We start from the raw sequence: 27,891 nt of genomic DNA, 5'->3' as shown, positions 1-27,891 counted from the left end.
CAGGAGGAAAGAAATATTAAGAGGGAAAAGGAAAGGAACTGAATATTGAGAATTCATACCAAATTTTGATGACATTTTGACATTGGTAAGAGTGTAAATCTGTTTGTGGAGTCTTCTGCATTTCTACCCATGTTATCTCTGCTATAAATTAAATAACTCACAGGACATTTTATTGTTCAGTAGGTTCCAGTGGCTATTGCTTTAACTTCTACTCTTATTTTATTTATTTTATTTTATTTTTTAATAAATTTTATTTTTTATTATTTTTCAATATTTATTTGTTCCCTTTTGTTGCCCTTGTTGTATTTTATTGTTGTTGTAGTTATTATTGTTGTTGATGATGTCGTTGTTGGATAGGACAGAGAGAAATGGAGAGAGGAGGGGAAGACAGAGAGGGGGAGAGAAAGACAGACACCTGCAGACCTGCTTCACCGCCTGTGAAGTGACTCCCCTGCAGGTGGGGAGCCGGGGACTCGAACTGGGATCCTTCCGTCGGTCCTTGTGCTTTGCGCCACCTGCGCTTAACCCGCTGTGCTACGGCCCGACTCCCTTCTACTTTTATTTTTAACAATTTAAAGTCATGTCTTTTCCTTGTACATTCAATTCATCAAAATTATACCCATCACAAAGACAATCTTAGCTTATCCCTCAAGAATTATTTCTACACCCAATAAAAAATAATAAAAGAAAACACTAGAATAAACACATCCATAACAGAAAAAAGAAACATTTCTTTAATTCCATATCCAATGCTTGTATTCTCTTATTCTAAAAATAATTATTAGTACTGGCCATTGCAAAACACAACAGGGAGATTTTTGTAGATATCTTTATTCCACTATACGGCTGGCAAAAACTTTTGTCTTAATACATGCATTCCAATAGTTCCTAGTCTGAGATTTAACATTATTTATCCAAGGCTATTAACAGAAAAAAGTATACTAGCTTCCAGATCATGTTCTTATGACTATATATACCAAATGTTGCATGACCTATTTGGGTGCCATTGGAATAATGAGAGGTAGGAACATAACATGATCATTTCTTATGCCACATTCCAACTATACCATTGCATTTTGTTCTCTTTATGAATGAATCCTGTCCTTTAATTTCCTCAAACCCCTCTTCATATCTTGGTTCCTGAGGCTATAGATGAAAGGGTTAAGCATGGGTGTCACTACTGTGTACATAACTGTGGCTACCCGGTCCTTCACCACTGAATACATGGACAGGGGCCTAAAGTAGACATAAATAATACTCCCATAAAACAAGGCCACTACCGTGAGGTGGGAACCACAGGTTGAGAAGGCCTTCCACTTCCCAGCTGCAGAAGGGATTCTGAGCACAGCAATGATGATTCTCAGGTATGAGAAGAGGATGCATAGGAAGGGGGTTGAAATGACAGCCAAGGTCTCAGTCAGGACAACAATCTGACTGGAGGATGTGTCAGAGCAGGAAAGCTTTAGCACTGGCTGGGTATCACAAAAATAATGCTTAATGACATGGGAGCCACAGAAGGACAGGCGGGACATGAGAAGCACACGGAGCAGGGAGTGCAGATGGGAGATGGTGCAAGAACCCAGCAGCATGAGAAGGCAACGCCTTGGGCTCATAACCACATCATAATGGAAGGGGTTGCAGATGGCTACCAGCCGGTCTATGGCCATGGAGGCCAACAGGTAGCTGTCAGTGTTTCCAAAGGCCATGAAGAAGTACATCTGTACCAGGCAGCCCACATAGGCAATTGACTTTGTCTCTGACAGTAAATTCACCAGCATCTTGGGCACGATGACTGTTGTGAAGCAGATGTCCATGAAGGAGAGGTTGCTGAGGAAAAAGTACATAGGGGTGTGGAGTCTGGTGTCAGAGTGGATGGCCAGGATGATGAGCACATTCCCCAGCACGGTGATGAGATACATAATGAGAAAGATGGCGAAGAGGGGCTTCTGCAGGTGAGGGTTGTAAGAGATGCCTAGGAGGATGAAGTCTGATGTGGTACTGCTTAAGTTTTTATTCTCCATGTCTCTTGGATCCTGGGCAGCATTTGGAGAAGCAGTGGCAAGTTGTGTAGGTGTTCTGATTGAAACTTTCTTTCTTCACCTCCAGACTAAGAATGCTTTTGAATAGAATATCTAAAACAATATTTTCTAGAAATTACAGAGAAATAAGAAGCCAATTATATCCAGGGTTGAATGAAAAACAAACAAATAAAACTTAAGCTATTTGGGGGTTCCCGGAAGATGGCAGACTGAGAAGTTGCTAGTGGCTTGAGCTCTGACCACATCGACTGGAAATGACTGTGTCCAGAGACTTCACGTGTTTGGAATGACAACCCTTCAGCTTCATTACTTGGGTGAGAACTTTCTTTTCATAGTATTCTCTAATTCCATCCCAGGTGGTTCACTTTCTCCCATCCAAGTACTAACCAGGCCCAACCCTGCTTAGCTTCCGAGATCAGACGAGATCGGGCGTGTTCAGGGTAGTATGGCCGTAGACGTGGTTCACTTTCTAACAAAGTCCCAAAACCTAGATATCCACCAGTTTCTGTGAAAGAGAGCATATGTTCACACGTATCCGTAAACTACTGCAAAATATATACCTGAAAGCAGAAGTAAACTAGTGTTTGCAGTGAGTACCCCCCTAACACTTCCTCTCCACTATTCCAAGCTTTGGGTCCATGATTGCTCAACAATTTGTTTGGCTTTGTATGTTAACTCTCTTCTCAGTCATCAGGTTCCAGATGTCATCAGGATGCCGGCCAGGCTTCCCTGGACTGAAGACCCCACCAATGTGTCCTGGACCTCCGCTTCCCCAGAGACTCACCCTAATAGGGAAAGAGAGAGGCAGATTGGGAGTATGGATGACCAGTCAATGCCCATGTTCAGCAGGGAAGCAATTACAGAAGCCAGACCTTCTACCTTCTGCAACCCACAATGACCCTGGGTCCATGCTCCCAGAGGGATAGAGAATGGGAAAGCTATCAGGGGAGGGGGTGGGATATGGAGATTGGGTGGTGGGAATTGTGTGGAGTTGTAACCCTCCTACCCTATGGCTTTGTTAATTTATCCTTTCTTAAATAAAAAAATAAAATAAAATAAAAAGAAATTGAAAAAAAAACAAACTTAAGCTGTTTTCAAGGAGATACTAAAAGTACCCAGGTATTTTTAGACACTTGCATGTTGCCTAATTTTTCTGAGTTTTTCTCAGTAATCTTTCTATATATGCTTCTTTTTTTTTTTTTTCCCTCCAGGGTTATTGCTGGGCTCGGTGCCTGCACCATGAATCCACCGCTCCTGGAGGCCATTTTTCCCCCTTTTTGTTGCCCTAGTTGTTGCAGCCTCGTTGCGGTTATTATTGCCATTGTTGACGTTGCTTTGTTGTTGGATAGGACAGAGAGAAATGGAGAGAGGAGGGGAAGACAGAGAGAGAGGGGAGAGAAAGATAGACACCTGCAGACCTGCTTCACCGCCCCTGAAGCGACTCCCCTGCAGGTGGGGAGCTGGGGGCTCTAACCGGGATCCTTACGCCGGCCCCTGCGCTTTGCGCCACGTGCACTTAACCCACTGCGCCACCGCCCGACTCCCTCTATATATGCTTCTTAATCATCTATTTAATGTAATTTTTTTTTTTCATCAGGGGAAGAGGCTACTGGTTTCCACCTTCAATCAGGATGCTTTTACATAAGGGGGGGGGGATCTCAAACAATGAATTCTTTTCCTTGGTATCCTTTCTTCCTCATGGCTCATAGATGTTGGTAGAAGTGGAGACAGGACAAATTGTACCTGATTCAGTCAGGAGTTTTTTTTTTTTTTTTGGTAACTAAATAATTAGATGCATTAGGTATTAGAGCAGAGCCTCCTTAAAGTTTATTTATTCATTTTTAAATGTTTTTACCATATGTGTACCTTCACTCTGCCTGCCAGTGCTGTACAAGCTCACATCCTGCGTGTGCCAAAGGTTAGGGTTAGGGTTTGTCTTTTTTTTCTGAAAGCCAGCATGAAAAGCCAGGGGGAGTGATTAGTTATAATAATGACAGTTGTTCAATATATACTCTTGTAGGCACACTCTAGAGAAGCTAACTGATGACACAAACTTGTGTGGACTGACAGGGAAATATCACCACACATCAGTCAACATTTGAAAGGCTCACAAAGCACATTGGCTGCTGTGCCAATCACTTGAAACATATCAGTGTGACTAAGACATCTCCCATTTTCAGCCTGAGGAGATTTCAAAGTGCCTAGGAACAAAAATATATACAAATATTATTATTTTTTCTGTATAAGAAAAATATAGTGAAGAAAAAGTTTCTATTGGTAATGACAAAAGAATTTATGATGGATCTTGGAATAAACCGGTCAGAAAATAGAAAGTGAAACAAGAATCATTTATAGTAACTTTAACTGCATACAAAGGTTGATGGCAATAAATGGAAATATACATAAAGAAATAATGCACTTGAAGTAAAATTTAGAAATATCGCATATGGTAAAAAGACTCTTTAAAATCACTCCAGTGCTAAGTACTTTCTATTTGTTCAGATAAAAAAAATTCTGAACTTAAAACAAACTCAGAAATTTAGTCAATGGGCTTTACATTTTTTGGGATTAATGTTTTTATTTATAGAAAATGGTCTCTCTATTGGTTGATATATTGACCTCTTTTGAAGATGGTGAAGCCCTGCAGTTCATCCTCACTCCAAGGGAGTTTCGTAGGAAATATTGTCTGGAAAGTGCCTGGACAGTAGTTAGGAAAGTAAGCAAGGATCTTTCAAGTATGAAGAAAAAAAATGAACCACCCTAAACAGCTTCCACATGGCTAAACCACAGAATGAGTATAGATGCTATTTCTCTCTCATATACAATATAGCCAAATTATCTTACTGATGATATCTCTCTTATATCTCTCTTACAATAAACAGACAGGAAGGAAAAACAACACTATACCCACAATGCCACTTGCTGGGTCAACAATAACAACCGCATTAAATGTGCAAACAGAGGAAAACTGATTTCCCCAAATAATACAAAGGCTGGAACTATTGAAAGAATGGCTACAGGAAAACTCTGGGAATTAGAAAATTCACTGCAAGGGCAATTCTAGAATCTCAACTTAGGATAGGGAAATATACTCAGGATTTGTGCAATTCTCTCAGAAGGCAATAGAAAACATGCATGAAAAATTCCAAACATAATTATAGGATGTGAAGGATATTATGAATGCTAATTAGACTAAAAAAAATCTAGGAGCCAATACAGTCCTCTAGTATGAATTCACTCAGTGAATTCAAAGCTGATTGAGAAGTTTAGGAAAAATGAAATAACTCTTTGTGAAATAGAAGTCCCCATTAGAAAAATGAGTGTGACAACCATAGAAGAGTGGGAGAAAGAAGCAGAGACCATATTCAAAGAAATCATAGTAGAAACTTTTCCATAACTGGTCAATGTTCAGATATAGTCAACCAGGAAACTTGAACAATCATATTTCTAAGCCGGAAATTGCTTATGGCTAGACACATCACTGTAAAACTATTACAACTCAAAGCAAAAAAAAAATTTTGCACGCTGCTTGGGAAAGGAAGAAAGTGACATATAAAGGCAGAACTATTACACTTTCATCATATTTCTCATCACAAATTTTAGTGGAGATTTAAAGTACTAAAGATAAAAATGCCAATACTCTATTTTTCCTTCATATCAAATATGAAGGAAAAATAAAGATCTTCCCAAACTCAGAGAAACTAAAGGAAATTGTCACCACCAGCTCAGTCTTGCAATAACTATTGAAAACAGTTCCACAGAGAAAAGCAACTAGACCACCACTTAACAACACACATCAAAATTAACTAAAAATAGATACAAAGTTTGGATATTAGACTCCAAAAGTATAAATACATAAAAACATTGTTGAAACACTTCAAGACCTTAACATCAAAGATACATATAGATACTCAACCTCTTGACAAGTGAAACTAAAATATAAATAAATAAATGGGGCTACATCAAATTGAAAAGCTTCTACACATTAAGACAATTGTGCAAGGATAAAAAGGCAACACAGCTACTGGGAGAAGATATTTTCTTTCTTTCCTTCTTTTTTTTTTTTTTTTTGCCTCCAGGTTTACCACTAGGGCTTAGTGCCAGCACTACGAATCCACCGCTCCTGGTGACCACCCCAATTTTATTAGATAGAACAGAGAGAATTTGAGAGGAAAGAAGAGATAAGGATAAAGACAGACTCCTGCAGACCTGCTTCACAGCTTGTGAAGCAACCCCTTGTAGGTGGGGAGTCGAAGTGCAAGTGGGGACTCGAAGTGCAAGTGGGGACTCGAATCTGGATCCATTCACAGGTCTTGTGCTTAGTACTATGTGTGCTTAACCCAGTGCTCCACTGTCTTTGAGAAGATATTTCCACATTACACATCTGATAAAATATTGATATCACATGTCTATAAATAATTCACACAACTCAACAACAACAAAACAACAAAAACCAGTAACCGAGCTAAAAAAGATTTGAGTAGTTTTCTAATAAAGATATACAAGTGACCCACATAAATTAAAAACATGCTCCACTCCACTTATTATTAGAGAAATTTCAATTAAAACCACAGTGAGATATTACTTCCTCCCCTTCATAAACAAACAAATAACATATATGGAGGATGTGGAAAAAAAGGAACTCTGGTACATTCTGATGGCAAAAGTGCAAACTGTGGCAAACTTTATGGAGAACAGTTTAGAGAGTCCTTAAAAAGATGGAAATATCTTATGATCCTGCAATATTACTCTTAGGCATCTAAATATCTATCTAATCTATCTATATATTTATTTATATAAACTAGTCTATCTAAAACAAGTCATTGTGTAATACAAAGACAAGAACACATTTTTGGTTGTAGCATTGTTTGTAAGATCAAACGGAAGACACAAACAAACCAAACAACCCACAGAGAAAACAATTTAAATATCTACAAATAGATGAAATACTAGAGCAATTTACAGCGCATTCTCACTACTTAATATCACACAATCTTTAAAATAAGATGAATAATGTTGTTACATTTATTAGCATTCAATATATGCCACTCAGAATGCTGAACTTAAATGCTCTGATGTCTTTTTCATTTTAATGTCTCCAAAACTAAGAGATAGGTACCATTACTATTGCCTCTACTTTACAGATAAAAGTTGATTTAGCAAAGGTAAGTAAATTACACAGTTAGGAAATGGTAGAGCTGAGATTTAAATTCAGCCACTCTGACTGATGGCAGTGAAAGTTATTAATTGTTAAACAATGTTATCACTGCTATATTAGTGCCAGTGGCTCTTTGTTGAGTTACAAAAGTGAGTTGCAGATCCCCTATATTCATAGTAGCATTATTCACAATAGCCATAGAGTGGAAGCAGCCTAAGTGCCCATTCAAGTGACTGGCTAAAGAAGTTATGGGGTATATATACTCAGTGGAGTCCTATTCCTTTGGGACAAAATGGATGGAATTGAGGTGATTGTGCTTAGTGAATTAAATAAGAAGATGAAAAATAAATAACTACTTGATGTTTTGCTCATATGTGGAATAGTGAAATATAGAGAATTGAAAAACATCATCTTGCAATATATATATATCCAGACTGCCTCTAAGACTCTCTGAGAAACATGGTGGTGATTGTTGGTGGTGGGGGTGTGGAGATATTCCCCTGTAATCTTATAATCCTGTTGACCATTGCTAACTCACCAATAAATATTTTAAAAAGCAAGTTGCAGAATAATATACATAGTACAATCAATTTTTATAAAGAAAAGTATGCTCTGTATGTGTTGTGTTTGTTGTGGTAAATTTGGAGTGGTTCAGTGAGTTCTTTTAGTACTTAATTCTGTACCATTTCTGTTTACATTTAACTTTAAGGGATAGTTTTTAGATACTAATTTTATAATTAAAAGCAGACATTACCTGTAATTATACCTCACAGAGAACTAGAATTATATGCATATTGCATTTCCCCTCTGCAGAGATATATACCTATAAATTCAGAGTATTTATATTACTAATACTGCTTTATCCAGATCCATACAGTGTTATAACACACACACACACACACACACTTAATAATTATTACTAACCTGAGCAAGCTATCTTTCAAAAATACCATTGAGCAATATATTCATTTGATTATCTAGGCTCCTTCCCCATTTCCTTCACTGTGTTTTTCAGTCTCACTTCTGGGATATTGTTTAATCTGGTGATAAAGGACTGTCTGGTTCTTTTTGGGATTAAGTATTGATTTACTTAGATCTATATGACAATTCTCAGGAGGAAATACCTTAGCTTCCTCTCTTTTAGCTGACTATGTTAAAGTATTTTCTGATATTTTGAGCAAGTTGTTTCTGTATGCTCATCAGTCAGGTGGAAGTGGCTCTGCTTTTTGCTTCACCTATTCCTGTCAATTAGTGACACAATAACAGTTGGCATATACACATACATGATATACCATCTCCATATGAAGTTGTATACTTTGTGTGTGTTCATAAACACTAATGACCATGTGAAAGAAATAGCCCAACAGAGACTGCAATATTTATAGACTTTACATAGGTAACAAAAAAGTGATTCTGGTAACTTGTTTTTCCCTAAATCCTTTTAAAAAGTAGATTAGACATTGATTATCAGAGAAATGCAAATAAGCAAACAATGAGATACCACTTTACACCTGTGAAGATGTCATGTATCAGGAAGGACAGAAGCAACAAAGGTTGGAGAGGATGTAGGAGAGGAAGGGACATTTCTTTTTTTTTTTTTTTAAGATTTTATTTATTTACTTATTTATTAACGAGAAACATAGGAGGAGAGAGACATCACTCTGGTAAATGCGCTGCTGGGGATTGAACTGAGGACCTCATGCTTGAGAGTTCGATACTTTATCCACTGTGCCACCTTCTGGACCACAGAAAAGGGCCATTTCTGTACTGCTTCTGGCAGAGTAAAATGGTCCTACCATTGTGGAAAGCAACATGGAGATTTCTCAGAACACTAGACATGGACTTATCCTACAACTCAGCATTTCTTTTCTTGGGATTTACCCAAAGGGAACAAAAACACCTATCAGAAGATATCTGTGTATGTCTATGGTCATAGCAGCATAATTTGTAATTGCCAGAACATGGAAGCAACCTAGATGTTTAATATCAGATGAATAGCAAAAAAAAAAAAAAAAGTACATGATGAAATACTATTCAGCTGTTAAAATGATGAAGTAATCTAATCTTTTTTGCATCATCTTGGATGGAATTTGGAGATACCATCTTAAGTGAGATAAGACAAAAGGAGGACAAATGCCAAATGATCTCACTTATAAGTGGAATTTAATGTATGGGGACAGGGAGGGAGAACACTAAACCATGGGCTAGACCATGTGTATTGCATTAAAGCAAAAGACTTTGGGAAGGTTGGGGAGGGAGAAGTGGAGGAGAACTTGGGGGTCCTGGTGCATAATGAAACTATACCCATGTGTCAATGAGTACACTGTAAACTATTAATCCTCTCAATAAAAAAAGTAGACTGGAGGGGGCCGGGTGGCGGTTCAACCATTTAAGCATAAACATTACCATGCACGAAGAGGGTTTGGGCCCCTGCCCCCACCTATAGGGGTGTCACTTCTTGAGTGGTGAAGCAGATCTGCATGTGTCTCTCTTTCTGCTCTATCTCCCCCTTCCCTTTCAAGTTCTATCTGTTTTATAAAATGAGAATACAGAAAAAAGGAAAAATGGCCACCTGGAGTGGTGGATTCATTGTGCAGACACTGAGCCCCAGTGATAACCCTGCATGTCATAAGAAAAAAAGTAGGGAGTCGGGCGGTGGCGCAGTGGGTTAAGCGCATGTGGCTTCAAAGTGCAAGGACTGTCGTAAGGATCCCGGTTCGAGACCCCGGCTCCCCACCTGCAGGGGAGTCGCTTCACAGGCGGTGAAGCAGGTCTGCAGGTGTCTATCTTTCTCTCGCCCTCTCTGTCTTCCCCTCCTCTCTCCATTTCTCTCTGTCCTATCCAACAACGAACAACATCAACAATGGCAATAATAATAACCACAACGAGGCTACAATAACAAGGGCAACAAAAGGGGGAAAATGGCCTCTGGGAGCCGTGGATTCATGGTGCAGGCACCGAGCCCAGCAATAACCCAGGAGGAAAAAAAAAAGTAGACTGGAAAAATATAGATGACCTTAACTGGAGTTGTTCTATCAGTCTTATAAATAAAAGTCAATTCCACTTACTTGCAATACTGCTTCCTTGTGCCCAGAGAAATCAGAAGAGGCATAGGCATGATACCAAATTCTAGTCAATTATTTGTCTTGCTTACTCTGAAATTTTGAGTGTAAATGTATTGTTAGAAAATTAAAGTGCAGGGTCAGGCAGTGGCACACATAATACTAAGCTCAAGGACCTGCACAAGGATCCAGGTGAGCCCCTGGCTCCCCACTTGTAGGGGGAATACTTCACAAGCGGTGAAACAGGTCTGCAGGTCTCTCTCTCTCTCTCTCTCTCTCTCTCTCTCTCTCTCTCCCCCTTTCTCAATTTCTCTCTGTCTTATGAAACAAAATAAAAAATGGCCTCCAGGAGCAGTGGATTCCTATTGCGGGCACTGAGCTCCAGCGTTAACTCTGGAGGGGAAAAAAAAAGACAAAGTTATTGTCTGTGATCCTCTCTAATGTTTAGTTCTTACTACCCTGTGCCTTCTAGTTTGGCCCATGTAAGGATAAAGAATGATGCTTTGTCAAGGATTTTTAATGATTATGTACAAATGTAAGGCTTTGAGCTTTGATTCATCCTTGAATTGAGAGTAAAAGTGGAAGCACTTTAAATTTCTTTCAAATGTATAATTATAATAACTTGATTGGACTGTATACCTTCTTAAGGTTATTACTAATTGCAGGGCTGGATGGTGGTACATCTGGTTGAACACACACATTACAATGCACAAGGACCCAGGTTCAAACCCTGGTTCAAACCCACCTGCAGGAGAAAGCTTTCCAGGTGGGTGAAATAGTGCTGCATTTCTCTCTCTCTCCCTTCCCTCTAAATTTCTCTGTTTCTATCCAAAATAAATAAATAAATAAATAAAAATAAATATTTTTAAAAAGCTCATTACTAATTGTATACCTTATTTTACAACCTTTTGGTAATTTAATAAATGTGTGCATTCATAATTTTACATGGTATACCGCTATATAAATATAGATTATTGAGGCTAATAAATAACATCTTACATTCCTGGTAAAAATGTAATGTCTACTGAATAAAATACTCTGGTAAAACTTCTTGCAGGTGGTTAGTACTATGGGTCATACTATAAGCTAGAAAAATGACATTTTACTGATAGGACTATTATCAGTTAGTAGTGGTGAAGAACCAGCAGTGATTTGGACAAGAATCTGATATACTTTCACAGCCATAAAAGCATGCTTGTCTCTATGATGGTAACAAGGTATCAATTTTATTGTTCATGGAAGTCACATATTAGTCATTAGGAATACCAGTTCCTCTGTTTTGTGCTTAAAAGTGATAATATTTTTTAGATGTTGGGTCTGAACAGATTACATCAAGACGTAAGTGCCAACAATTTCCTACTTTTGTTTTTGGAGATATTTACAGAGACCAAAATAAGACATGATTTACCTTAAGATTCACTTTTAAAAATATGTATGCATGTATAAATATTTTCCCATTAGATCTAAAAAAATAATAATAATTCCCCCCCCCCCGTCCCAGGCCTAGGTTTCTGGAAACCTCAAGTCTCCCAGTCTTAACTATCTCTTTCCAAAGATTTCTTAGCTTGCTTACTTTTGAACTCAAGGGATAAGACTCAGGGTCTTGGGGGTCTCCCAGAGGGTCAAGGTCAGGATTTGAATCTCTGAAGATGGAAGTTGCTTGATGTGAAGATCTAGCTTCAGAATTGTGCTGGTTCTTTTCTCTACCTAAAGTGAGAATTGATGATAGAAAGTGGGACCTATGGACTTGTCCTCCTTGCAGAAGCTCCCTGGGTAGATTAGCCTTGTAGTCTTCCCTGGAGAAGAGAACTTTACTGGTCCCCACAGTGGGTTTTTGTCCAGAAGCCTTTGGGGACTTGGGGCTCCAGAGGTGTTGTCTGTTACATCAGGGAAGGAAATCAGTGCTGTGAATCAGCAGGGGTGGGTATGCTCATGTACATGCATGTGAACTGTGTATGTGTGTGTTCATTAAAATTAGTGTGCTCTCTATACAAGCAAGTTACTTTGAAGAGCTTCTGACATCTCTAGCATTCTTTGTCTGATGGATGACTTCAGGTGAAGATGTACTGTTATGGGAATGAAATTAAGATATAGGTTTTGGAGTCAGACTTACTGATTCTGCTACTTATAAAGCATATGAGTTTAGCAAAACGTAACAGTTGTGAACCTTTTAGTTCTTTTGTCTTTACTAGGCACTTATTGGCTTGGTTTCTTATGTCAGATTATTTATTTTTGAATCTTTCATGACCAGTTTCTAGGTGGGTGAATTTGTGCATGTTACTTGGCTTTGCTAATTCATATCATTTCCATGTATAAAAATAATGGTGTGGTATAACAATAAAAATTTTAGATGAATTACTTTTCTATTTAAATAGACTTTATTATTAGTGGTAGTTATAAGCTCACAGAAAATCAGTCAGAACGTACAGAGATTTCCCACATATCTTCTGTCCTCAAACATACTCTCCCCTTCAATATCTCCAGTAAAAGTGGCACATTTCAACAAAGTAAGAGAGTTAAAAAAGTTATTAAGAGACAATGAAAACAACAGAGACTTATGGGTTGGCATCAAAAGAAGTGATATACACATAATTGGCTTGCCAGAAGAAGAGAAGAAAGGTTTGAAGAAAGCATACTGCAGGAGATAACAGAAGAAAAATTTTCCACTCTAAACAAAAGAGAGGACACAAAAATTCAAGCAATCTAAAGAGTCCCAAACAGAATAAACTCAAGAGATCAAGACACATCACAGTTAAAATAGTAAGGAGTAAGAATAAAGAAAGGATTATGAAGGTCGCAAGAGAAAAAAAAATAGTCACATACAAAGGAAAACCCCACAAGATTATAAATAGATTTCTCTAAACTCTAAAAGCTGGAAGAGAATGGAAAGGTATATATCAAGCACTAAAATGGGAAAGACTTTCAATCAAGATTACTGTGCCCTGATAGACTGTTGTTCAGACTAGATGGAGGGATTACAAGCCTTCTCAGACAAGCAAAAGTTGAAGAAAGCAACTGTCACCAGGCTTGACATTTTTCAAGCTTCCTGAAAAATGTTCTAAAAGGCCTCCTGTAAACATTAACAGCATCACCAGAAAATGTGCCATATGTCAGAACACACAAAAAGTGTAGAATAATGGCATTGGAATAGCTCAAATCCATAACATCAATAAATGTCAGTGACTTAAATTCACCCATTAAAAGGCACAGTGTAGGAAGATGAATCAGAAAACACAACCCAACCATATGTTGTCTGCAGGAATTCCACCTAACTCAACAAGACAAATACAGACTCAAGGTGAAAGGATGGTAAACCATCATACAAGTTAGTGGACCACAAAAAAGGGGCAGGGACAGCTATTCTCATATCTGACACAATAGACTTTAAAATGGGATTATATCAGGTTGAAACTTTTCTGCATAGCAAAAGAAACCTCCACCCAAAAAAACAGACTCCTTACAGAATGGGAGAAGACCTCATTACATGCCATATATCAGACAAAAGGTTAATAACCAAAATATATAAAAAGCTCACCAAACTCAGCAAAAAACTAAAACCAAAAACAAACAAGAACTAACGATTCCATCCAAAAGTGGGGAGAGGATATGAACAGAATATTCACCAAAGAAGAGATCCAAAAGGCCAACAGACACATGAAAAAGTGTTCCAAGTCATTGTCAGAGAAATGCAAATAAAGACAACAATGAGATGCCACATCATTCCTGTAAGAATGTCACACATAAAAATGATAGCAAGTCGGGCGGTGGCGCAGTGGGTTAAGCGCATGTGGCGCAAAGCGCAGGAACCGGCGTAAGGATCCCGGTTCGAGCCCCCGGCTCCCCACCTGCAGGGGAGTCGCTTCACATGCGGTGAAGCAGGTCTGCAGGTGTCTATCTTTCTCTCCCCTTCTCTGTCTTCCCCTCCTCTCTCCATTTCTCTCTGTCCTATCCAACAACGAATTGCATCAACAAGGGCAATAATAATAACCACAACGAAGCTACAACAAGGGCAACAAAAGGGGGAAAAAAATGGCCTCCAGGAGCGGTGGATTCATGGTGCAGGCACCGAGCCCAGCAATAACCCTGGAGGAGGAAAAAAAAAATGATAGCAACAACAAATGCTGGAGAAGCTGTAGGGTAAATGCACCTTCTTGCACTACTGGTGGGAAAGTAAATTGGTTGAAACCCTGTGGAGAGCAGTTTGGAGAACTCTCAGAAGGCTAGGAACAGACCTACCTTATGAGCCAACAATCTCTTCTCTGGGAATAGATCCTAAGGCGTCAAACACACCCATCCCAAATGATGTGTGAATGCCTATGTTCATAGCAGCACAATTTGTAATAGCCAAAACCTGGAAGCAACCCAGGTGTCCAGAGTAGATGTGCAAGTTGTGGTATATATACACAATGGAAAACTAATCAGTCATTAAGAATAATGAATTTACCTTTTTTTAAACTTGGACAGTTTGAAGGAATCATGTTAAGTGAAGTAAGATAGAAAGAGAAGGATGACTATGAGATGATCCCACTCATAGACAGAGGTTGAAAAACAAGAGCAGAAAGGTAAATAAAAAGCAGAATTTAGACTGGGTTTGGTGTGTTACACCAAAGTATAAAACAATGGGGGTGAGAAGGAGTTTTCAGATCTACCTTAGGGAGATGGGGCTGGTAACACAGAGCTTTGGTGGTGGGAACAGTATGAGACTACACTCCCATTATATCATAATTTTATAATCCAGTATTAATTCAATATGTAAGGGGAATAGTGGATTGAATATATCGAGTTCTTTAACTGGCTAGATTTTAGTTCTGAGTGTATATTCCTTTAGTCTAAGCATTTAATGTTTCTAAATTGAACTCTGACACTGGCTTAAATAACTAAAGCATTTATAAAAATAATTCTTTTTTTAAGTACTAAGTTACCTACAACCTTAGATTAGATAGACCAGAAACATTTTCTTCTGTCAGTTTCTAAGATATTGTTACTAATTGACATCATTAAATGACAAAGCATGGAGAGTTAAAGTATAGTGTGGTAAATCCTAACCATGGGATTTTCAAAGAAAAACAAGCTCCTAACTAACTTGGTTATAATAATGATGATGATAATGATAATAATAATAATTATTATTATTATCTATTGCCTTTTAAAATCTAAGGCCATAAAGAACCTTCCCCATTCTATCTAAAATCAGTATTTTCCCTGGAACCTCTGGAACTTTGTCTTTTCCTTTTTTCCTTCCTTCCTTCCTTCCTTTCTTTCTTTCTTTCTTTCTTTCTTTCTTTCTTTCTTTCTTTTCTTTCGTTCCTTTTTTTTTCTTGCCTTCAGGGTTATTGCTGGGGCTCAGTGCCTTCACTATGAATCCACTGCTCCTGGAGGCCATTTTCCCCATCTTGTTGCCTTTGTTGTTGCCCTTGTTGTTGTTATTATTGTTTCCATTGTTGTTGTTGGATAGGGCACAGAGAAATCAAGAGGGGAGAGAAAGACTCGTGGAGACCTGCTTCACCGCCAGTGAAGAGACCCCCCTGCAGGTAGGGAGCTGCAGCTCCAACTGGGATCTTTCCGCCAGTCCTTATGCTTGGTGCCATGTACGCTTAGCTTAACTCACTGCTTTACCACCTGCCCCCCTGCTTGTATTTCTTGATGCTTCTTCTTTTGATCCTTTACACTGTTATTCTGCCTCTACTGACTTCAGTTAAATCAAGGCAACCAATCTTACCATGCCACATTTTGCTGCCTCTGCCTTTTTGCTTCATCAAACAAGTAAATGAGATAAAACTTGAGGCTGACTTAGACCCCACTAAAATTCTAGTGGTGTTTCCTCTCCAGCATGAGGCCAGAGCCCATATACCATATTGGTATTGGTATACCATATACCATATTGGTTAGAACAAATGATTCTCAATGCTTAACAGCTGAGAGAGTACTGAGCTTGTCAGATAAAGAAGGGACTACGAAAGCTGAAAAAAGGCAAGAGAGTAGCTCACTTAAAGGTGGTCTTTTTGGTCAATAACAGGCCACCCCATCACCTGGGTCCCAAATCAGAGTATCCTAGGAGTCCCCTGTAGTTATGATGGGCCTAGACCTCTAGTAGACCCCTCTCTCCACCATCATTGCTCACTTCCACTTAGGAATGTCACCATAAGCTCTTTCGAGGGTCTCTCCAGGACCTTGCCCTCACTATAAAGTAGCAATGATAGGCACTGCTCCACTTTCCTGTCGGGTTCTCTGGCAGGGTGATCTCCAGGGCAAAGGTAACGGACTGGTTCTTTCTCGCTCACGACAGGGGTGACACGAAGTAAAAGACACCAGGGAGCTCTCCAGCGTGTTCAGAACTCAGAACTCGTTTATTAGCAAGGTGGACATGAGTTAAATAGAAAAACAAATGAAGGGAATTATTACTGAAATATGTCAGAAATTACAGGTTTCTTTTTTTTTTTTTTTTCCTTCAGGGTTATTGCTGGGCTCGGTGCCTGCACCATGAATCCACCGCTCCTGGAGGCCATTTTCCTCCTTTTTGTTGCCCTAGTTGTTGCAGCCTTGTTGCGGTTATTATTGCCATTGTTGACGTTGCTTTGTTGTTGGATAGGACAGAGAGAAATGGAGAGAGGAGGGGAAGACAGAGAGAGAGGGGGAGAGAAAGATAGACACCTGCAGACCTGCTTCACCGCCCCTGAAGCGACTCCCCTGCAGGTGGGGAGCCGGGGCCTCGAACCGGGATCCTTACGCAGGTCCCTGCGCTTTGCATCACGTGCGCTTAAACCACTGCGCCACCGCCCGACGCCCAAATTACAGGTTTCTTAATGGTCAGCATGCCCCTAAGGTAGGGGGCTGGTATGACAGGAATTGATGAGATACAAGACAGTTATTCTCTATGACGCAAGCAACTTAATTATCCAAAGGTATTTGAGAGAAGCATAGGGGTTAAACCCGTAGGGTGAGACAGAGAGAAGATGGATATCAAAAAGCCATATAGTTTGGAATTTCTCTTGTCTGGGGTCTGAGGTGTGTGATGAAATGTGTGATAAGGTGTGTTCTTCTGTAATCAGAAGGTGACTTTGAATAAGTGAATCTGCAGCCATGTGGCCTGCAGTTAATGGAGGGAAGTATGGAGTTTCTGTGGGCCTGAGAGTCGAGAAGGAAAGAACTAAGTCTGAGTTTCCCCTCTTTTGCTCACCTCAGTTGAGAGAGACTTACTAAGAGGTTATCTTCTCAGACCTCCATCCAAGGACGGGTGTGGTTCTCCCTAAACTCTATCAGGCTTACACATAGTCCCAACACTTTCTGAAGGAAGGCTGGGACAGCCTGCCCTGCTACTTGAGCAAGACTGATCCTGAAATGAGTGCAACCTAGAATGTTCCTAGCTTTGACCATGAAATGCAAACTCAGACTGACAGGGACTTGGAGGTTACACAGGCTCCTGTGCTGAATATGAATATACATGAATCCTGGGCCAGACTGATGTGGAAAAACAGTTAACTGTATGTATGTATTTTCTCCAAATTTGGGAGCTACTCTCTGCCCTAATCCAGCTTTCTAGCCTTATTCTCAACTCTGACACTATCTTCTCAGACAGTACTTTTAGTTTACCTCCATGTTAACTACCAAGCTCAGGCAAAAATCACTAAAATCTTGGGCCCCTTGGGACATACCAAAAGTAGACTTCCTCGCTTATCACCCAGAAGTCCTTATTCTCACTTGATTTATTCTTACTTTCTGGTTCCTATTTAATAAACATTTTGTCTTGCCTCATAACTTATTGCCTTTCAGAAACCAAGTTGCAGATGCTACTATGATTCTATCCTGAACTCCATGGGTAGACAATATCACCAATGTGCCCAGAACATTATACATATGAGAGAAAAAGAAGGGGAGAGAAGATAGGGAGGGAGAGAGGGAGAGAGAGAGAGAGAGAGAGGGAGAGGGAGGTAGAGAGAGAGAGAGAGAGAGAGAGGAAATCCAGAGTACACCACTCTAGTACATGTTGTACTAGGGATTGAACCAGCAACCTCAGGAATACAAATCCAGTGCTCTACCAATTGAGCCATATTCTCAGTCACTGAGAAAAAAAATCTTTAGATTTATATAGAGCTTGTCTCTGTTACTCTTGTATAGATTGTGTGTATATTTTGCAATCAAATTTGTGCTGAGCACTCAGTTCAGGTTCCACTCGTTTCTCTTGTCTCTTGTTGAAACTTTTTCCTGTTTAATTGATAGATTAACTCAATAAAGTTTTGAACACAAAAAAGAATCCAATGCATTTTCCTTCATAGTTTTCTTATTAAAAGACACATATATTATTCACTATTTTATTCATGATTTCTTATGTAATTCTAATTTGGGAGAAGGGACTACCAAGGAGATTCTTGCTATATTACTAAGGACAGTACAGAAGATTTTCACTCAATCTTTTTAGAGGGTCTGCTTAGTACATTCACTTTATTATATCTGCTTTTTGATGTGATTTATTTATTTATATTTAACTAATGCCTACTAGTGGTTCCCAAATTTAAGTTGAATTTAATTTTATGGAATGTAAAACTTTATTAAATTCTCCAAACATCGTCACTCTTCTAAAGAAATGACAGGGTATTTTATGGGAATTGCTTCAAATTCTGACGGAAACAACACTTGAACACTGAATTAGGAGTTTAGAACTTACCTGAGGCAGATTGCCAACTTGTTCATCCCAATGTGCTATCTCAAAGTCACTAATTATCTAGAAGTCCCTTTAGTGTGAACTTTCTGAAATTTGTGTTTTAGAAATAGAGTATCTTGCTTTCTGAGTGTATGTGTTGCTGAGAAATGAAATTTTGGACCAATGATGGATTGATGGAGGTACTAAAAAACTGTTTAGGTTTCCTGGCATGAAAGGGCTTGAGAATTACTAGCACTATAATCAGTGATTTTTAAAATTTAAAATATACATATTATTCACATTCTAAAGTGTTTATTATACTTATTGAGAATGAGAAAACTATGACACATAGACAGAGGAAGTAGAAAGGGTAAAATTCTAGGTTGCTCCTCAAAGTTGAGTGATTGGTGAGAGAGTGGTACATGCTAAGTTTGCTAGTACAAGTATGAAATGTGGTAAATTTAGTTTATTTATTGGGTTGTTGGTTATTTTCTGATAACTGTTAAAGGGATAGAGTGGTAGGAATGGCAAGGCTTGGTGTTCTCTGGTATTTCATTTAATTATGTCTGTAAGCTCAAAAGACTTGGATTTTATTTCAGGTAATGCCATACAAACTTAAGATATGTAAAAGTTGGAGATTATAAAAATGGGCTAGATAATAGCGGTAAAGGATCCCCAATGATAATATACATATCTTTCTGTTAATGACAGTATCAGAGAAGGACTTATTAGGTGATAAATTTGCAGTTGTGCATTTCTGTTATCAGAGTTGTACAGTTGTCTTTAATTATTTCCACTAAATACTTTTCTCTCTCTCTCTCTTTCTCTCTTTCTCTCTCTCTCAGTACATATACACTGTCTCCTGGTTCTCTTTTGCATGGGTGGTGTCATGCAATTTTTTGTGGACTGAAGTGATATGAAATATACGTGAATTTTTTTCTTCATACTTTTAAGTTGAACAAATATCACAGGGCTTTTCACTGTTCCCAAAACAAATGTCAGTATTTAGTAATTCCTCCATCCTGGGTTCTCTCCATTATTTGAAATCCTTTGCTTTTTCCTTATTCTTTAGACTTTTACTTATTTATTTATTTATTTTTTTTCCAGTTTCAACCTATTCTTTAAAGAAGCATGAGGTCATTATTCCAGGAATTCTTTTCATTTCCGTACCAGATTCATACAATTTGTTGTTCTAAGCTTGAATAGGCTTTTATATTTTCTTTTTTTTAAATTTATTCCCTTTTGTTGCCCTCATTGTTTTATTGTATCATCATTGTTGGATAGGACAGAGATAAATGGAGAGAGGAGGGGAAAACAGAGATAGGGAGAGAAAGATAGTCACCTGCAGACCTGCTTCACCACTTGTGAAGTGACTCCCCTGCAGGTGGGGAGCCGGGGGCTCGAACCGGGATCCTTGTGCTGGTCCTTGCTCTTTGCACCACCTGTGCTTAACTCACTACACTACTGCCCGACTCCTGATTTTTATATTTGATAGGATAGGGAGAAATTGAGAGAGGAGTGGGAAATAGAGAGGGAGAAAGAGAGACACCTGCAGCACTATTACACCAGCTTAATCTCTGCTTGACGATGGGGGATGGGGGCTTGAACCTGGGTCCTTGCACATGGTAACATGCATGCTCAACCAAGTGTGTCACCACCTAATCTCTCCAGGCTAATGGTTTTTATTGACATTTACTGTCAAATAATTCATGCTCTTTTTCAGTACTGTGGGAAAAATGGGTAAGATTTAAGATCTTGATTATCTTTGAGTCACACTTCTCAATTATACCATCACCTTTTTGTTCTTTCTATGAATGAATCCTGTCCTTTAATTTCCTCAAACCCCTCTTCATATCTTGGTTCCTGAGGCTATAGATGAAAGGGTTAAGCATGGGTGTCACTACTGTGTACATAACTGTGGCTACCCGGTCCTTCACCACTGAATACATGGACAGGGGCCTGAAGTAGACATAAATGACACTCCCATAAAACAAGGCCACTACCGTGAGGTGGGAACCACAGGTTGAGAAGGCCTTCCACTTCCCAGCTGCAGAAGGGATTCTGAGCACAGCAATGATGATTCTCAGGTATGAGAAGAGGATGCATAGGAAGGGGGTTGAAATGACAGCCAAGGTCTCAGTCAGGACAACAATCTGACTGGAGGATGTGTCAGAGCAGGAAAGCTTTAGCACTGGCTGGGTATCACAAAAATAATGCTTAATGACATGGGAGCCACAGAAGGACAGGCGGGACATGAGAAGCACACGGAACAGGGAGTGCAGATGGGAGATGGTGCAAGAACCCAGCAGCATGAGAAGGCAACGCCTTGGGCTCATAATCACATCATAATGGAAGGGGTTGCAGATGGCTACCAGCCGGTCTATGGCCATGGAGGCCAACAGGTAGCTGTCGGAGTTCGCAAAGGCCATGAAGAAGTACATCTGTACCAGGCAGCCCACATAGGAGATTGACTTTGTCTCTGACAGTAAATTCACCAGCATCTTGGGCACGATGACTGTTGTGAAGCAGATGTCCATGAAGGAGAGGTTGCTGAGGAAAAAGTACATAGGGGTGTGGAGTCTGGTGTCAGAGTGGATGGCCAGGATGATGAGCACATTCCCCAGCACGGTGATGAGATACATAATGAGAAAGATGGCGAAGAGGGGCTTCTGCAGGTGAGGGTTGTAAGAGATGCCTAGGAGGATGAAGTCTGATGTGGTACTGCTTAAGTTTTTATTCTCCATGTCTCTTGGATCCTGGGCAGCATTTGGAGAAGCAGTGGCAAGTTGTGTAGGTGATCTGATTGAGAATTTTCTTTCATCATTTCCAATCTATAAAAAGCACTATTTACCAATGTGTCCTGGAGCCCCACTTTCCCTGAGCCTCGCCCCACTAGGAAAAGAGGTTGGGTGTATGGATCAACCAGTCAATGCCCATGTTCAGTGGGGAAGCAATTACAGAGGCCAGGCCTTCCACCTTCTGCATCCTATAATGACCATACTCCCAGAGGGTTAAAGAATAGGAAAGCTATCAGGTGAGGAAATGGGTTACAGAGTTCTGTTAGTGGGAATTGTGTGGAATTTTACCTCTCTTATTCTATGGTCTTGTCAGTCTTTCAATTTTATAAATAAAAATAAAAAAGCACTACTCATATTTTTTTTAGTATTCTAGCAATATTTTGTATAGTGTATAGGAAAATGGAAAAATCTAGAATTAAAAAAAGGGGTGAGGGAAATGTTCTATGTATGCTGTTTTTCAAAAGCGATGCTTATATATTTGAGATAAGCCAATGAAAAGCAAAATTTACAAATGGAGGGGAGCTGGCAAGAGAGTTCTCCTGTATGGTATGTACCTACATCTCTTTTCATGCTTATGACCCTAGTTAGAGTCTGATTCCCACCACAGAGATGGGAGCTACAGTGCTGTGGAGTCTTTCTCTCACTCTATCTCTATCTTTCTTTAAAATTCAGCCTGGTGCACTGAAGCCCTGGTTATGACAAAAATAATAAAATAAATTATAAATAGAGAAATAAATATTAGAAAAGTTGAAATTGCCATTCCTTTCTTATTTATTTATTTCAGATGACTAAGGCAACATCTTCCTCTGTGGTGGGACTGTCAAGGTCTTATCTTTCAGAATCTCTGAAATGTATATTATAGTTACCATAAATTTATATTTATTACATATATATATATATACATATATTTCAGCATTGTTGTCATTAGCTGCTATACTGTTGTGCATTAGATCTCCAGGACTTAAACTCATTTATGATGGACAACCTAAAGAATTTTTAATGAGTCTTTGAAAGCTATTCTAAAATTCAAATAAATGATTAAATGACTTATGGATGACAATTATGAAAAATTAGAATAATAATTTAAAAATTCCAAAATGAAAATCAATGTACATAATAATGAAAAACAGAGAAGATGGTACACAAAGAGAAAAAAAAATCAGTAGACAAAGATAAAAAAATACAAACCTGTATTTATATACCTATAGAGATTTTGAGCTATATGGAAATTTACTTTAAGATTTACCACATAGAAGTGGAGAAAGGTTGGCACTATTAAATAAGTAATATTTATGACAATTGGCTGAACATTAAGAAAAATAAGAATGTTATATCTTACCCACACATAGAAACAAAACCAATATGACTGAACATTCTAAAAGTAAAAAATACACACCACAGACATTATTTGTCAAAAATAAATGAGCATATATTTAGGGTCTGAAGATGGGGATTCTATTCCAATTAAGAAATGAAATGGAGAGGCATCAGTAACAAAATACCTTAATAAAAAAGTGAAAATAAGACTAAAATAGAACATAAATGAAGCTGAAATATAACTTTATTAAAAGAAAGTATTTTCAATTAATTTACCAAAGCAAGCATGAAATCTTGCATAGTACTGTAATCAGACAACACAGTTTTGATTAAAATGCAATTTTCATCCTTCAGATTGTCACTAGATTTTTTTACTCAAGTGGAAAACATCCTCATATAGATTGGGAATGTGGAATGGGGGTGGAGGTTTGGAATGGGGGCAGTGGTTATGGTGGTGGTTATCAGTGTAGGCTTTTTAATAGTCATTTTCAAAATTGACAATCTGCATTGATTTATTTAATAATTCCACTTATAAAAGCCTAGATTTTACCCCAACTCAAATTGGAGATGAGAGTGTTCACATTTGTATAGTATAGGATGTGTACACATGTTTTAGTATAGAAGTGCTTATAATACAAAAAAGTATATACCACAAATAACACATGTAGGGGGAAGCTAAGGGGTATATAAATAGGTGAATTCTTTAAAATACATGAATTCTTTTTACTTAATATCATCTACTCTAAGAAACAAGATTCCTAATGATAGTTAATATTTATTAGATCTCATATATACTACACATTAAACTGTTTTTTATCACTTTATTTTATCCAAACAGGGGCTATATCTTTATGCCATGTGCCTCTAGCTCTTGATGACGCACTGCCCTGCTTTACTCTTTTCTTCTACACATTGGGTCTTTTTGATTCCCTTCTTTTCTACTTCCCTTCTTAGTCCATAAAATCATTTGCCTTCTTTTCTCTTTGTCTTCAGAAGACAGGCTGCAGAGCACTTTGGCCCTCAGCTGTGTCAGATCAGAGCAGATGGCAGCTTCTGTTTGAAGAGCATCAGCACCTGACCTCAGAATCTTTCACGCATCCATGTTTTTGGAAACTTAATTTCTCTTTTTCTAACATCTCAATACTTTTAGCAGTAAGATAGTCACATACAATGGCTCTTTGAACAGCTGTGTCCTGATTATAGCTCTTCTTTCTAGCTGAGTTCTTCTCTCAGAAATGCTTCCATTTCTGCCAAGTTTTCACACAGATATCAGATGGGAGTTTCACTCAGATCTTCCAAGCTGTTCTATTCTAGATACCAAGGCAAATGGGCATTTAAAATATGTCCACTTCTGAAATTCTCTTTGTGAATAACTGTCTTTTTCCTATTTAAACATACCTTCAGTATCTACCTGGCCAAGCTGAGGTGCTACTTCAAGAGGGACTTTTGTTGAAAACCAATTTCCATGTTCTTCTGCTGAGTTGAGAATGCGTCACCCAAATGTCTGCCATGAGGAGACACTTAGATCATTGCAGCCTTTTCATATGAAATTCTCACCATGGAGATGTAGAGGATAGCACTTCATGTATGCTATATTCTACTGTAGGAATGTTACATTTACGGAGTTATTTAGTCTTATGTAACATATAGTGACAGTGAATATGAGGCATAGGAATTGAAGGAACCAGAGAAGATTTCACACAGAGAAGATTTTGCATATATCTGATCAAAAGGAGAGAGAAGAAAGAATACAAGGAGAGGCAATGATCTGAGATGACAAACAGAAGATAGGACTAGGAAAAGGGACGATGACCAGATGCTATTTGGCCCCTATATCTTTCTTTCCAAAGATGACCTAGCCTTTAGTGTACCTTTAGTTTTGAGAGAAGAAATCCAGGATCTTGGAAAGGCTTGGGGAATCTGCCAGATGGTTAAGATCAGATTCTGAATCTCTGAGGAAGGAAACTGCTTGATGTGTAGACCTAGTTTCATTTTAGGAATGCACTAATTATTTTATTTACCTATAGTGGGAATTGATGACTCAAAGGTGCATTCCCTGAAAGCAAAGCCTTGTGAGGGTTGAACTTGTGTTCTTCCCAGGAGAAGAGAACTTTACTGATGACTTTAGTGTCCAGGAGCCTTTGGGACTCCAAAGATATAGCCTCTTATATCTGTGAAAGCAGTTAGGGTTGTGTATCTGTAGGGGTGGAGGTGTGTTTTATACATGCATTTGAACAATTAACATGTGTCTTCATTAATGTATATGCTTCCTATGTATTAGGACTTTGTATAGATATATGTGTACCTACTTGTTATAAGAACTGAAGGCCTCTGCCATCTCTTGTCTAACATATATAATGAGTATCACTAGGTGTCAGTGTAGTGTTACAAGGATGGAATTAAAGTCCAGTCAAACCAAATGGATTCAGATACTGACTCTGTCTCTTTCACACTGTGTGAGTTTTTGTAATCCATATCTCTCCTGAGTCTTATTTTTCTTTTTAAAAATTTTAAACAATTTGTTTGGCTTCATATGTTAACTCTCTTTTCAATCACCAGGTTCCAGATGCCACCAGGATGCTGGCTAGGCTTCCCTGGATTGAAGACCCCACCAATGTGTCCTGGAGCTCAGCTTCCCCAGAGACACACCCTACTAGGGAAAGAGAGAGGCAGACTGGGGGTATGGACCGACCAGTCAACGCCCATGTTCAGCGGGGAAGCAATTACAGAAGCCAGACCTTCTACCTTCTGCAACCCTCAACGACCCTGGGTCCATGTTCCCTGAGGGATAGAGAATGGGAAAGCTACCATGGGAGGGGGTGGGTTATGGGGATTGGGTGGTGGGAATTGTGTGGAGTTGTACCCCTCCTACCTTATGCTTTTGTTCACTAATCCTTTCTTAAATAAAAAATTTAAAAAACATTTTTTAAAAATATCTTTATTTATTAGATAGAGACATTCAGAAATCGAGAGGGAAAGGGGAGATAGAGAAGAAGAGATACAGAGAGAACTGAAACACTGCATCAACACATGGAAAGCTTTTCCCCTGCCGCTGGCGACCAGGGGCTTGAACTCAGGTCCTAGTGCATTGTAACATGAGCCCTCAACCAGATGCGCCACTACCTTGCCCCCTGAGTCTTATTTTTCTAGGCTGTCTTACATCATATTATTTTTTTTCACAAGTTGCACATAGTTATCACCCAGTAACTTAAAAAATAATTTAACATCTTTATACATTATAGCATGATCATTGCCAAGAGATTAGCTTCCATTTGTCACCATACAATTGACCTCTTTTATCCACTTTTTTTTTTCTCCCAGGTTCTCTTCCTTTGATAATATCCGTATGTGCTTTCTGTATTTATGAGGTTTAATTTGCTCATTTTATATTTTTTCAATATTCCATGTGAATGAAAGCATATATTTTTCTTTCTCCTATGAGTTATCTCATTTAGTATAATAAATTCAAGTTTCAGCTGTGAATCAAATGACAAAATTTCATCTTTTTATGGCTAGTACTCCATTATGTGAATTATTGTATGTTCTTTATCTGTTCATCTTTCAGCAGACACTCAAGCTGTTTCTTTGTTCTGGATGTTTCTGAATCATTATTTATCAACAAATATAGGGATGCATCTTTTTAAAATTAGGGACAGCCTATTCTGGGCTCCGGGATAATTTTTTTTTAATCGGATAGGACAGAGAGAAGTCAAGGTAGTAATGGCTCAGCACACACTCTAGGTGTTGTAGGAACAGAACAATCCTCCAGGAAATAAACCTGGCAGGCCGTGAGCTGGTAAGAAAGCTCTCTTCCTTGAATCAAGCCCCAGGATCTGTTGCTGCAGAAACTGAATTCTAACATGGCATCCACCAGAGCTGCCCTGGAGAAGCCTTTGGCAAGTTATGGTTTGTTGAGCAGACTGACACATAAACTACCCCTCTCTCCATTTACAACATTAAATTTCCCAGTGTGTGTTGTTATAGATGTAGGAATAGCATTGAGGTACTGGAATTTCTGTACCGTCTATGTCTTGCTCACCAGATTAGCATCATATCATAGATTTCTTCTGATTTCTGTGGTTTCTTGCTAGGTTTGTTCTCACACAGAAGAACTTGAACTTTTGTCTTCTTGGAAGAGGTTATCACTCTGCTCTCTGGATACAGATCTTTTGTCCCTTCTGGGAGTTTGGCTTCTGTGTTCTCTCTCCCACCATGGCCTTTAGATTATATCTACCTTTTTTTCTGCTTTTCTTTCTTTTTTTTACCCTGTGTGGGATATATATATATATATATATATTTTCCCCCCCCCCGTGTTGGATATATATAGTGATTTTGCTAATGCTGGGTAAAGAGAAATACAGGTTTTGTCTAGTGAATCATCTTGGCCCTGCTCCATCTCTAAAGAATTTTTTTAAAAAAAACTTTCTGTGGTGAATACCATTGGAATTTGTAGACACTGCATAAAATCTGTAGATTCTTTGGGATAATATGGACATTTTGACTACATTAATTCTAACATATAATTAGAACGTTTTCCATTTTCTTGGGTCTTCATTAATATAGTTATGTGTCTTATAGTTTAAGATTTTATTTCTGAAATAATATTATCTAACTTCTTTGGTTAAATTTATTCATAAAATTGTAAAATTTTGTTAGTGCAAATGAGTTTTTAATTTTTTATTTTAATTAATTTATTTATAAAAAGGAAACACTGACAAGATCATACGATAAGAGAGGTACAATTCCCACCACCAGATCTTTGTAGCCCATCCCCTCCCCTGATAGCTTTCTTATTCTTTAACCCCCTGGGAGTATGGACCCAAGGTCATTGTGGGATGCAGAAGGTGGGAAGTCTGGCTTCTGTAATTGCTTCCTCACT

General features: G+C 38.6%; 2 protein-coding genes across 2 annotated transcripts; both read right to left on the bottom strand.

The window, feature by feature from the left end:
- Window positions 1–1,085: 1,085 nt before the first annotated feature.
- LOC132540768 (olfactory receptor 1L4) lies at window positions 1,086–2,059 on the bottom strand. The gene has a single exon (XM_060198962.1). The coding sequence runs from the start codon at window positions 2,019–2,021 to the stop codon at window positions 1,086–1,088; it is 936 nt and encodes a 311-aa protein (XP_060054945.1). The 5' UTR covers window positions 2,022–2,059.
- Window positions 2,060–20,705: 18,646 nt separating this feature from the next.
- LOC103129013 (olfactory receptor 1L4) lies at window positions 20,706–21,679 on the bottom strand. The gene has a single exon (XM_007539954.3). The coding sequence runs from the start codon at window positions 21,639–21,641 to the stop codon at window positions 20,706–20,708; it is 936 nt and encodes a 311-aa protein (XP_007540016.3). The 5' UTR covers window positions 21,642–21,679.
- Window positions 21,680–27,891: the final 6,212 nt, after the last annotated feature.

This window comes from Erinaceus europaeus, chromosome 10 (assembly GCF_950295315.1).
Source record: "Erinaceus europaeus chromosome 10, mEriEur2.1, whole genome shotgun sequence".
NCBI classification, from domain to species: Eukaryota; Metazoa; Chordata; class Mammalia; order Eulipotyphla; family Erinaceidae; genus Erinaceus; species Erinaceus europaeus.
This window is presented reverse-complemented; position numbering and strand designations above follow the sequence as displayed.

Coding starts and splice junctions, on each gene's coding strand:
- LOC103129013 (XM_007539954.3), bottom strand. CDS start 21,641: ATGGAGAATAAAAACTTAAGCAGTACCACATCAGACTTCATCCTCCTA.
- LOC132540768 (XM_060198962.1), bottom strand. CDS start 2,021: ATGGAGAATAAAAACTTAAGCAGTACCACATCAGACTTCATCCTCCTA.